The 12,251-nt window shown below is 43.6% G+C and overlaps 1 protein-coding gene across 1 annotated transcript in view; it reads left to right on the top strand.

Moving 5' to 3' along the window:
* LOC127044523 (macrophage mannose receptor 1-like) overlaps nucleotides 1–12,251 on the top strand; it is an 88,971-nt gene that overhangs the window by 14,047 nt on the left and 62,673 nt on the right. The window contains exons 5-7 of the mRNA XM_050939492.1: nucleotides 1,112–1,225; nucleotides 3,188–3,334; nucleotides 9,129–9,311. Of these exons, the coding sequence (XP_050795449.1) occupies nucleotides 1,112–1,225; nucleotides 3,188–3,334; nucleotides 9,129–9,311 (444 nt within the window). The remainder of the gene's footprint in view (nucleotides 1–1,111; nucleotides 1,226–3,187; nucleotides 3,335–9,128; nucleotides 9,312–12,251) is intronic.

Genomic DNA, 12,251 nt, shown 5'->3' with positions numbered 1-12,251 from the left:
TTGACAGCATCAAAAGCATTTTGTTCTAGATATTCTATCACCACGATCCTATACTATTAGCAAAGCAGAAATAAGTGACTCATATCAGTGCAACGTTTTTTCTGAGATCAATAAAGCCCTATGTTAAAATTTGACATTCAGTAGTCAGTCAAGTAACCTTCCAAAGCCTTAAAGAGAAGTAAAAGATTAAGTATAGAATAATAGGCTCTAAACTCGCTAATGCTTACACATGTGAGTAGTCCTATTGACTTCAATGGGATGACCCATACAGGAAGTTACTTATGCGTATAACTGTTTCCAGAATTGTGATCATAATCTGGAAATTGATTATGGTGATATTGACTTGATCAGTAGCAGGAAAATGGTTGCAGAACTGAAAGCAAGTGAAAAAGAAGAATTTGCAAGTCTAACTAGAAGAAAAAGAGACAGGGATTATTTTTAATGTCTCTTGATAAAATATGAATAGTGTTTTTGCATGCTACAATATCTTGTACATTTTAAGCTCTTTAAATATGTACAGTAATTTATTATTGTTTGCCATGAAATACCAAAAACGATGCAGGTTGTGCAAGTGGATGAGTTAATATTTGCTGGTGGAATATTAACTTTTGCATTTCTGACCTATTGTGATTTAAACTATGCAACCCTAATGGAGTATTAACATAAATTTTGCATTTTATAGTGTCAAGAGTATAGTGGTTAGTCTTATCTTTATGTGCATGTGTTTATAGTAGGCACACTTAAAAAGCTCGTTCAGTTTTAGATGCATTCGGTCTAGCAAAATTCTTTGTACTTAAAATTGGGAATACTGGAACCAGTAATACCTTTAATGCTAGAATGAACTGTAAGTGCCTCCACTGCTCAAACTTACCATACTGCCAGATAAATTGAAATCAGGCTCACTTGATCCTTACAAATTCGGAGTAGTCATGCTTTGTGCAGGGTGCTAAGCGATGAATGAGAGTGGATGGTATTCGAGTCCTCAAGTGACAGGCTGGCTTGAAGCTGCAACAGAACCCCTCTGCAGCCACTACTTCGTAAACTGGAATAGCATCTGTCGTTGCTTTGCACCCCAATGGTGACCTTTTCTGTCTTTCTCTTGGTTATCTAGGATTAACTAGAACTATGAGTTCTTCACTCTGGTTTGGTCTTAACAGTTTGAATTTCAACAGTGGATGGCAATGGAGTGGTGGTAGCCCTTTCAGATACTTAAACTGGGTTCCAGGTAAGTATAAATCAGTCTGTTAATCAATTTTAGGGGCAAAATTGTGCTCTTAGCTCAGTGTAATGGATTTCAGCTCCAGTGTTCTACTCTTCTGATGTGCATGGAACTTTGTTTAACTTGTGTTCAAAGGAGCTGAACGTGAACATACAACAGAACTCATCTCGTGTTTATCAAGAACAGAATTTTGCGCTTAATTCAAAAATAAAAAATAGAAATCATAGAGTCTAAACCCAGAACAATGGTATTTATGTTTTGTTCACACGGCATCTAAATTTCCCATATGTCATATCCTATTTCTCACCTTAGATATAACTAGCGAGCTGCTGGTGCTTCACAGAAAACTTTGAACTGTATTCTTGTTAGAAATGTTGTTACTTGTACATTTGTCCTTTGTTAAATATTTGGGACATTTGCATGAAAATAGGACTTTCTTTTTTAAACATTAATATGTTCCAGGGCAGTTAAATACACAAATCAATAGGACATGAAGCACTTTATTTTAAGCAGCACAAAAATTTTAAGTTCACTGGGTGAAATTCTACAGTATTTGTTACGCAGGAGGTCAGATATGTACAACAGTGGAGAATGGAATAAATATTACCAAAGAGTGAAGATCACCCTTCGGACAGTGCAAGAATCTGCTAGTTACATCCAGTACAGGGGTTACACAGGGTGCACTATACTGAGTGCACTACAGAAACAATCTACATACCAGCCTCACACAGACTGGTGGAAGACTTTCATTGCTTGAGGTGGAGTTGTACCAACGAAGGGGACTGCTCATGGTTGTAAGACTTACATCCACTATATGTGTTTGTAGGATCAGTAGCAGCCTGGTAATAAATAAATAAACTCAGACTTGAGTGGTCAGATGCCAATATATAGAGCTAGCCTGAATGTGCAGGCTAAGAACCAGTTTCAGTTGAATTTTCTTATTTATTAAATCAACTGGCTAATTTTTATTTTACTTTTGATTTTTAATAATGACACCCACATCCGAGAGAAATGTGCATCATATAAATGAAAATATTACTAATAAAGTATTGACTGTAATAATAAAATAGCAGCAATAACATAAAACAATTTCAGTTGAGCATTCTTACACATTAAAAAGTATTGCTTTGCTGTGATATATGAACTATATTCATACATACTTGTATAGATCATATATCTTTTGTGTTCAAAGGCTGAAGAGAAAAACAGGATTAGTGTAATAAAACAATTACACTAAATATTAAAGCGGATTCAGGAAAACTCTTCTAATTTACTGTAGTGATTTAATCATTATACAGTTTACTACTTTTCTCTTATAGAGTTTCCCCCACCCTCCTTCCTGGAAGTTCCTTGTCAGCTTCTAGCACAAATATCCTGTTATTGTCATTTGTTTGGACAAGTTGGCAAGCAACTTTTCAGATTGTCATCAGTTTTTGCAGTCAGCTAATTAATTACCTACCAAGTCTTTAAAGTGATAGTCAAACCCTGGACTTGGCCAGTCCACTGCATCTCATTGAACTGGTCCTTTCCCTGGGCCTGGTAGACTGCCTCTTGTGCACCAGAGTCTGTGCATTCTTCTTTTGAAAAGGAAAAACCAAGAGCCTAACCCTTGCAGTTGTGAAGAAAATCTTCAAAATTGGAGTGTGCAGACACCCTGAAAGAATAGCTCTGAGAAGCGTGAACAGCCCCATTCATCTCATTCAACTCTTTACTCTGAATTCTAACGATTATCTAAATGTCTGCATTGTTAACTATTTCATCACCGATCAAAGCAGACAAGAGAAAAAGTTGCAGGAATGATGGGGAAATGATGCTGCATTTTTTAAACTGGACCCCTGCTGATTAAAGTTGGTAAAACAGTATTGGAATTAAATGACGAATTACAGAGTAAGGGCACACAAATGTTTTCTTTAGATAGTGATGTGCTTATATGAAATTCTCTGGTTTTGCATCTATTTCTCTTCAAAGGAAGTCCTTCCCCAGAGCCTGGGAAAATATGTGCAGCCTTGAATCCTGGAAAAGTTGCTAAATGGGAAAACCATGAATGTGATCGGAAACTTGGCTACATTTGTAAAAAGGGAAATGCCACTTTAGAGTCTTTCATTATTCCTTCAGGTAAGTTGGTCAATAAAAGAAATCAGTCATGGCAATTATTTTAAATCCTATGGAATTAGATGAGGAAAGAGTAAGAATAGCCTCAGGACTCTGCGGCTGACAGTGTAAAGGAAGATCCCTCCTCAGAATGAGTGGGATTCCAGTGCTCCCCCTCACCCCGTAGGGCAGTCCTGTCCCACTCACTCCCCACACAATCTGCCTTCTCCCTTGGCCTAAATCCCTGGACTAGCAGAAAGTGGCCGAGTTCCCCTTTCCATGAGCAAACAGAAGGGCCCCTCTGTGCACAGTTCTTGGGGGAATGATGTGGCCCAGAGACGTCATTGTCAGTACATGAAACAGATTAAAGTCTCTGTTTTGAAAAAGGACAATGGAATCATCTAAAACATCAAATTTTCATTTGCTGAAGAGAATGTTGCTATTTGTTATCACATTTGATGCCTTGTAATATAAAACTAAATACACTTAAAATGCTACAGCGACAGCTGCAGCTGCACCTCTGTAGTGCTTCAGCAAAGACCTATCTATGCCGATGGGAGGGGTTCTACCATCACTGTAGTTAATCCACCTCCCCAAGAGGCGGTAGCTAGGTTGATGCTGTACACCGGGGTTTAGTTTGGCTCAGCTATGTCTCTCAAGGGTATAGATTTTTCAAACCCTTTTGAGATTTGGCTATGTCCATGTAGGTTCCCAATGTAGACCAGCCCGAACTTGCCAAGGCATTTTGGTATCGGGTGGCAATGGAATTTTTTAGAAAGAGTATTTTAAGAAGTATTTTGTTTCTTAGGAAGAAACATCTATATAGATTTAGGACCAGTAGAATGTATGTAGTGGAAACACAAAGCAGCACTGGGCAGGAAAATACCACTTAGCTTGAAAGCTATTCCCTCCATCTCCATACTTTGTCACTGTTTCTGCCTCCCCGCCGCCAGCATTCCCCTCTCTTTCCAGAAAAATGCCCAAATGTCTCCTTAAATCTATATGGTTTTATTTTCAGTGACCTTTACTGATAACCTAGTCTATATCTTTACTACTCTTTGACCAAAATGGTCTGCCTGAATTTCCAAACCTTTAATAGTTCCAGTGCTGCAATCTACCTATACAAAACAATATGCCTGCATACACGGGGTAGTAGATTTGTAGAATTTTTGGTGGTGCCCAGAATGGGTCCAGGTCCTGCCTGCCCCCCACACCTGCCTAAGGCTCTGGGAGGGAGTTTGGGTGAGGGAGGGGGTTTGGGGTGCAGGCTCTGGTAAGAAGTTTGGGTGCAGGCTCTGGGATGTAGTTTGGGTGCTGGGTGCAGGCTCTGGGCTGGGGCAGAGAGTTGGGGTGCAGGATCTGGGAGAGTTTGGGTGCAGGAGGGGTGCGGGCTTTGGGAGGGAGTTTGGGTGCTGGATGGGGGCTCTGGGCTGGGACAAGGTTGGAGAGCAGGATGGGGTGCAGGACATGGGGCTGGGCTGGGAATGAGGAGTTTGGGGTGCAGAAAGTAGGCTACCCCCAGGGCTGGGGTCCAGAGAGGAGGACTCACCCCAGCCCTCTCCCCGCTGGCAGCAGCGAGCTCTGGGGGAGGGGAGGACTCCTCCATGGCCCCTCTCGCATGACACTCACTCAACCCCCCCAGACTGCTGCTCAGGAGGTCCAGCCAGGATAAGCCTCCCCCAGTCTCGGAGTCACCTGCCAGGGTGGGGTGGGGAAATGAAAGGGCTGCCATGCGCCCTCCTCTCCTCCAAAGGCACAGCAGCCGTCTCAGCCTGTAGCTGGTGGCAGCTGGCAAGGGAGCACAGTGCGGATCTGCAGGGGGCAGCCGCCTTCTGCCCAGGGTAGGCAGGGATGCTCGGTGCAGTCACATAGGGGTGGCAGGCAGGGTTGGGAGATGCTCCAGGGAGGTGCGTAGGGGCAGCAGGTGGGGCCAGGGACACTCGGCGCAGGCACATGGGGTGGCAGACAGGGCTGGGGGATGCTTCAGGGGAGATGCATAGGGGCGGCAGGTGGGGCGGGGGAGGTGCACAGGGGTGGCACGTGGGACCAGAGGAGAGAGTAAGTAAATGCGATGACAGTAGCAATATGGTATTGGCAGAGATGCACACAGAAAAGCAATTTACTAAATGTCCATTGGGAGTAAGAGTCATGGATGGAAGCAGGATGTGATCTCGCAAAGTGCTGTGTCTCCTCAACTCCCTTTGATATGAAGGGTAGGTGGTGGCACTTGGTGCCTTCCAGGACCTGGTCCCCAAGAAGGAAAGAAAAAATAGGCCTAGGTCCCAATACGACAGTGCACTTAAGCTGATGTTGATTAAAGTCAACCCTAGAGATTATGGGTTGCATCTAGCCAGGCTGTGTACACAAGTTACAGGAGAGCAGTGTTCATTACATGACAGTCTATAACTAAATGCAATCCAGATGGTTGTACTGCAAACTGGCCACACTATCTGTAGTACCTGTGTAGCCCAGGAGCGGTGCCAGGGTTTCTGACGCCCTAGGCAGAATTCGGGGGGAGTCATTTTGTGCACTCCCTACGAGGCGCACAGGAGCTTCCGGTTCCACTCCATCGCGCTGCCGAAGAACGAACCTTCGCCAAAATGCCACAGGCGACAGCAGCAGTCATTGAGCTGCTCAATTGCCTGCCGCTGTTTTCCACGGCACGTCGGCAGAAGGTCCTTCTTCGGCAGCACGACGGGAGCAGAACTGGAAGCTCCCATGCTCCCCGTAGGGAGCGCACAAAATGACGCCCCCCAAATCCTGGCATCCTAGGCAACCTCCTAGGGTCGCCTAATGGAAGTGCTGGCCCTGGTGTAGCACTTTACTTTTGTAGAGGAAGAGGATTTTCATGAAATCAAGGAATATGCTGGTCTAATACTGCAAAAATCTATTTTTCCCTTAGAGGACCACAGCAATCTAATTAAAAAAAAATGGCATGGCAAAGTCTGAGGGCTTCAAAGCATTTGAGATGAGAGTTTTCATCCTGCCACTAATACATGGATCAGCAGGAGACTATTAATGCCATCTTCATAATTTGTCATCTGTGTTAACCTGCATGACAAGATCTTAAGCAGTTAAGCTTTGTTCTCTCTACTCTTGCTTTTTCATCTCTAATAGTTGAAATGTAGTGTCTCTCTTCTGGGATGAGGACTTCTACATAGTGCCTGGATTTTCTTGCCCAAAATTTGATTGTCTTAGGTATTGTTGCTCCTTTTGGCCTGAGGAGATAGCTGAAGTTCAGGAACTCACAGAGTTGTTTCAGTTAGGGTGAGAAATAGATTATATGATTCAGGTGCATTCTTGGTATAATCTTCTTCATTTACAAAGAGTGTGCACAAAGTTCTGTTTCCCTGAACAGAGTAGAAACAAACAGCAACAGGCAGTTTCCTGGCTCAGAAATCCCCTAGTCTGCTACTGCAGCAAACTCTGTGTGCCCAAGAAGCTGCCCTTCTTCTTCTTCTCAGGTTTGCACTCATAGCTGCTTCTTCTGGCTTTCTGCCTCCAATACACAACCTGCAACCAATATCCTAGCCCTTTTGTTGCAGCTAAAGAAACCTCTCAATCCTTATGGCTTAGCTGTGGCCTGCCTTGCAGTCTAGTGTCTTGAATGGTGACCCCGTGTCCCCCAGCCATACTGTATAAAGGGCCTTGATTGCACCATCTACACAGCCTGAAAGACTGCTTGGCATACCCATTGGCTATAATGAGGTCTGTGGTTGTCTTTAGTTCCAAAACTCACCTGGTGGCAGCCATTAGCACCAGCACACAAACAGTTCACAGAAGAATCCAAAAATTGTATTGGACATGCATACAGGGCTAGATTTTTCAAAGCCAGACCCTTACTCCTACAAACATGTCCTGACAGATTTTTAATGGCATATGCCAAAGGTGCATGTTACATTGAGCAGTTGTCCTGTAAAAGTGTATGTATTGCACGAGCAACTGCACGCAATCAGCATCATTCTATATCTCAAATTGGATGTGCAATTGCAACCTGACAGAGTTTTGGATGCCTATTTAGATATGTTCAGGGTATGTACTAAATCCATCTACCCAAATGCATCCTCTTCTCTACCCCAATGATCTTAATTATGAAACACTTGAAATTTTTGGTGCACATAATTTTGTGCTACAGGACTTCTGCTCTTGTTCTAGTCCATGTAATGTTGCTTATTAAGCCAATATGTAGCTTATAATTTCTGTGCAAGAAGTATGCTAGCTGGCTTTCCATGCAGCTATATTCTATGTATGCTAACCTTTGATGGAGTAACCCACTAAGGCTGAATTGTATTATGGGGTTTATAAAACAACAAGGTGATTGCTGGCAGTACCCTAGTCCAGCCTTATGTAATGAACTTAGAAATAAAAACATTTTTATAGGTCTAATTTTCTTTAATCAAGAAGGAGGAAGGACTTCTTTAGAAAACACTCCTAAAACAACTACTGTTGTTGTTGTTTTCTTTCCTAATGCAAGAGAGACAACTCTCCCTTCTCTCTTCGGATGTATGGAGCTAGTCTATTAAATGCTTATGTGTGGGACTGAAGTTATATACATGCTTTTTGCAGGATTAGGGCTTTGTAATATAAGTACTTTTCAGAGGTTGAGGTAGTGCTTCAGTATGTTACTTCTCTCAGGAATTTCTGTGATATGATATCCACTAGCTTCACAATATGAACACTTTATTTTTAATATTTGAAAAACTTTACAATGTCTATATGTTTAAATCGTAAGGGGCCTTTTCCCACCTATTATGGTTTCCCAACACTTTCCATTATAATACTCTGTTTTCAGTTGCTTATACTTTGCCAGACTTTAACCATTTGTATGGAAATTTTCCGTACCGGGTGTCTGCCTCAGGCTGACTTCTTTTGGGAAGGTTCTGGTAAAATGTCCATCCACTTTTCAGAATGAGGTTAGGAGGAAATGTGGTGGTTTGAACACGTTAATACTAGTCTTCCAACCCTTTAATTGAGAATTGCTAGCATCTCCATTCTTTGGAGGCTTGACATTTGGCAAGCTGTTTACCTCAATGTCACAAGATGTACCTTTTGCCACTCCAGTGAAAATTCACTCAAATTTGGCCAAATTATAAGCCACCAAAATAATTCAGTTCACACCTGCTTAGTAGAGACTTCAGCAGCTAAACTCTTGGAAGACTTTCTCCATCTGCACTGCACCTGATCCCTCCTGACACAGCTTCTGTATGCTGACCGGACTGAGCATGAGCAGTCCTCACAAAGTGACTGAGCATGCACCATCCTGAGATAGCAGGGGCTGAGCAGGACTTTGATAACTATTCCCCTTCCTGGCTACCTGGGGCTGCTGTGGCGCTGGACACAGGCTCAGGGAAGGGAGACTGTCTGCCCTGTGCTGATAGTGCTCCCCCTGCTGGTGTCCAGATATGGAGGTGAAGGAGGAATTCTGATCTGAATGCAGAGGGATGAGAAATGGTAGGGGAAGAAGACTGAGGGGTCAGATTATTAAAGTTTGTATTATAATGCATAGGCACAAGGGGGCTGAATTAAGGTGGCACAGGCACCTTAATTCTGTCATTCCCTAACTTTTCAGTGTTTGTCTTTGCTACCTTAGCAATCTTTTAACCTTTTTTTGAAGTATTTTTTTATTTATCTTCACATGCTAAATGCTTTTAGTCTTACTTGAATGTGCTTTATTTTTCTATGGTGTATTCAGCATGCAATATCAGACAGACCTGCTGCTCTTCATAAAGGACAAAAAGAAAGGTGGTGGTTGTTTATGTAATTTTCTGTTCCTTTTTTTGTACTGGCCTGAAATCTTTCTTTGTCATTTTTCCTTCAGAGACTAATGTGCCTATTAAATGCCCTGCTCAATGGATGTCATATGCAAGCCATTGTTACATAATTCAAAGAGACACCAAAATATGGAAAGATGCCTTAACTTCATGTAGAAAGGAGGATGGTGATCTGGCCAGTATCCACAATGTTGAAGAGTACAGCTTTATTGTCTCGCAGCTTGGGTACAGTGAGTATTTCTACAGGGCCCAATAAATATGTATATTGAAAAATGAACAATCTTCTAGTAATGCCCCAAGTACACTGGGTGCACTTCAGAAGTTCCAAAGGCTTGAAAGAATCAACTTGTACCAGAGAGATTCCTTATCTTTAAAAGGGAGAAATCTAACAAAACTAGTAGAATCTTTCAGAAAGGTGGAACTTTCCACATGTGTCTGGTGGCGTGTTGCCAAAGAATGATGGCACTGCACCTTATGCAGGCTCGGGAGGACATTGTCCTGCTTAGTGAGGAAGAGAGAATAGTGTTTTATGAGCAGGGGTGGGAAAGAGGCTCAGAAGCTGCTGCAAAAGGAGAGAGGTCAGCGTGGCGACGCTGACTCATCCCCCAGCAACTTGAAGGACTGGGGAGTAGAAAAGGGACTAGCTCAATGGAAGAAGACCCTTTTTGCTGCACAAAGCAGAGCAGCACCCAACATTACTCCCTTTGTAGGTTGCAAAATACCAGGTTTGGTCGGGCCCTGCTGTGGGCGCCCATGCATAACGTCCTTTCTAGGGCAGCTGGGAAGGAATTTTCCCCTCACCTCCAATTTGGTGTAGGTGGAGTGAGGCATTGTTCACCTTCCCCACAGTGGGTTCAGGGAGGGCTTTGTTATGGTGAACAGGGACGAGAATTGCGACTTACTCTGTAAGTGTGGGGCAGGTGTCCAGCACAGGTAATCAATAGGGAAGGGATACAGTGACCCCTGGGTGATTGGCATAAGAGGCCACGGGAGGCTAAACCTCCCCAAACAGCTGGCCTACCGCCTTTGGAGTGTGTCACTGCCAAAAGGGAACCCCAGCTGATGCCCCCCCATGCTCTGCCCCAAGGCCCTGTCCTCCTCCTGCCTCTTCCCATCCCTGCTCTGCTTGCATGGGGGCCTCTGGGAGGCGGTGAAGAGGCACAAACAGCGGGATGGGGGGCCCTTGCAGGGAGGGGGCTGAACAGGGCCATGAGTGGAGTGTGGGTGGGACTTTGGGGGAAGGAGGCTGAGCGGCGATGGGCCTTGAGGCATGGCCATGGTCTGGGCGCACCCAGCCTCCTCAAATGGAGGAGTCATTCACTGCTCATGCAATGACCAGATAAATGGTTTGGTAAAGGACTTAAAGTGGAGGTATTGGTTATAGGAGCAAAAGGCAGGGTGGTGTTCGGGGCTCCGATGACTGCCACAGCAGGGAGTCAGTCCCCTATCTGTATAGCCACCTTAACTCTCCTGGGGTTGGGGAGGGGGTGGTAAGGTCCCAGCTGAGGGACATGTATGGAAAAACATTCAGATTCTGCTCTCATTTACTTGCAAGGTGTAATTCAGGAAAACTGTGAAGTCAGTAGGGGTATTCCAGATTTAGGCTGGTGTTAATGAGAGCAGAATTTTTGTCCCAAAATTTTGCTTTTACCTGTTGTTAAAAGGAAGAGAATGTGTTTCAGAAATTTATCCTGTACAAAAATGGGTGAAAAGTTGTTTAAGTTAAATCTCAAAATGTTGGAAGCAAAATATAAAAGTATAATTATTTATAGATAACAAAATTTTAGTTTAGAAGCTGTGATAAATTGTTTGCAGTGTGCAGTTGTTAATTACATCAGACTCAACATCTTATTCCTCGGTCCCTTGCTGGTCTCTTCCTTCCACCCAGAGCTGATGCAAATAGCTTCCATCTTTTCAGAGAGTGAGATCTTTACTATCAACATGTGGAAGTAGGTGAGAGGAAGCAATGTCTGTTGATTAATGTGGACAGGACAGGAAGTCAGAAGATCTGGGGTCTGCTACCAGATCTGCCACGTGTTCACTGTGCATCTTGGGGAAAGTTATTTAATCTCTGTCTGCCTCCATTTTCTCATTTGTAACATAGGGATATTTTATCGATCTGTCTACGCATGGCACTTCAAATGCACCCATCACAATAGGCAGTAGTTTAGGCAACTACTATGGAAATCTAAACAGAAACATTTGGTTTTGATTCATGAACAGATGTTTGATTTTTCTCCTCTCACTCCTGGCAGATGTTCTTCTGAAATGTAAAAGGCGTTTAATCTTCCTTTTAAGCGTGTGTGCGCGTGCGCATGTTGACTCCCGCTGGGTGATTAGATCTTCTCAAGGAAGTCTGACTTGCTTTTAGATCTAAAGGAAGGTAGAAAAGAGGCTCAATTTCATCTTTGACGGGGACAAAATTGATATATTCCTGACAAACATTTAGCTTTAGTTAAATCAGCATTTTCCAACAGAAAACTGTTCCATTGGTAAATTTTAGCTTGAGATCAAAAATCAATGCTGCCCTCTGTTACTACCTTAATAGTTTTTTCTTTTGTCAGTAATATCACTAGGGGTATATCTACACTGGCAAGTTTCTGCACAAGAAGTTATGCCACTTTTATTAAAGCGCTGGAATTAAACCCCTACTGCATGTACCCATTGTGCTCCTTGTGACGGTGGAGCGCATCCACGTGAGCAGCGCATTGCGGTAGCTATCTCACTGTGCAAAAGGCCTCAGGGTGCTTTGGGAAGGGTTTGCAATGCCTCATGGGGCAGGCACATCATCACATTATGCAGGTTTCCCAATCTCATTGTTCCATGGGCATCTTACTATATCGCCAGCTGCAAAGTGGGGGGAGGAGGGCAGAGTGCATGACAGGGAGTGTATGGGGAGATGGTATGTTTTGTGGGACAGAGAGTGTGTCAGCATGCAGTTTTGTAAGTTCAGACAGCTGCAGGAAGCAACCAGTCCTGAGGCAGGGGAAGGGAGAAACTCAAACATCAGCCCCCCGCCTCCGTCCCTGGCTCTCTGCACAGCAATCTCCCTCTGTCTCACTCACTCACTCACTCACTCACTCACACACACACACACACACACACACACACACACACACCTGCCTCTGTGTTCAACAGCAGGAGTATGAGCATTCCACATTAATGGTTTG

This window comes from Gopherus flavomarginatus, chromosome 2 (assembly GCF_025201925.1).
Source record: "Gopherus flavomarginatus isolate rGopFla2 chromosome 2, rGopFla2.mat.asm, whole genome shotgun sequence".
NCBI classification, from domain to species: domain Eukaryota; kingdom Metazoa; phylum Chordata; order Testudines; family Testudinidae; genus Gopherus; species Gopherus flavomarginatus.
Note: the sequence above shows the minus strand (reverse complement) of the source record. Positions and strands in the feature narration are given on the sequence as shown.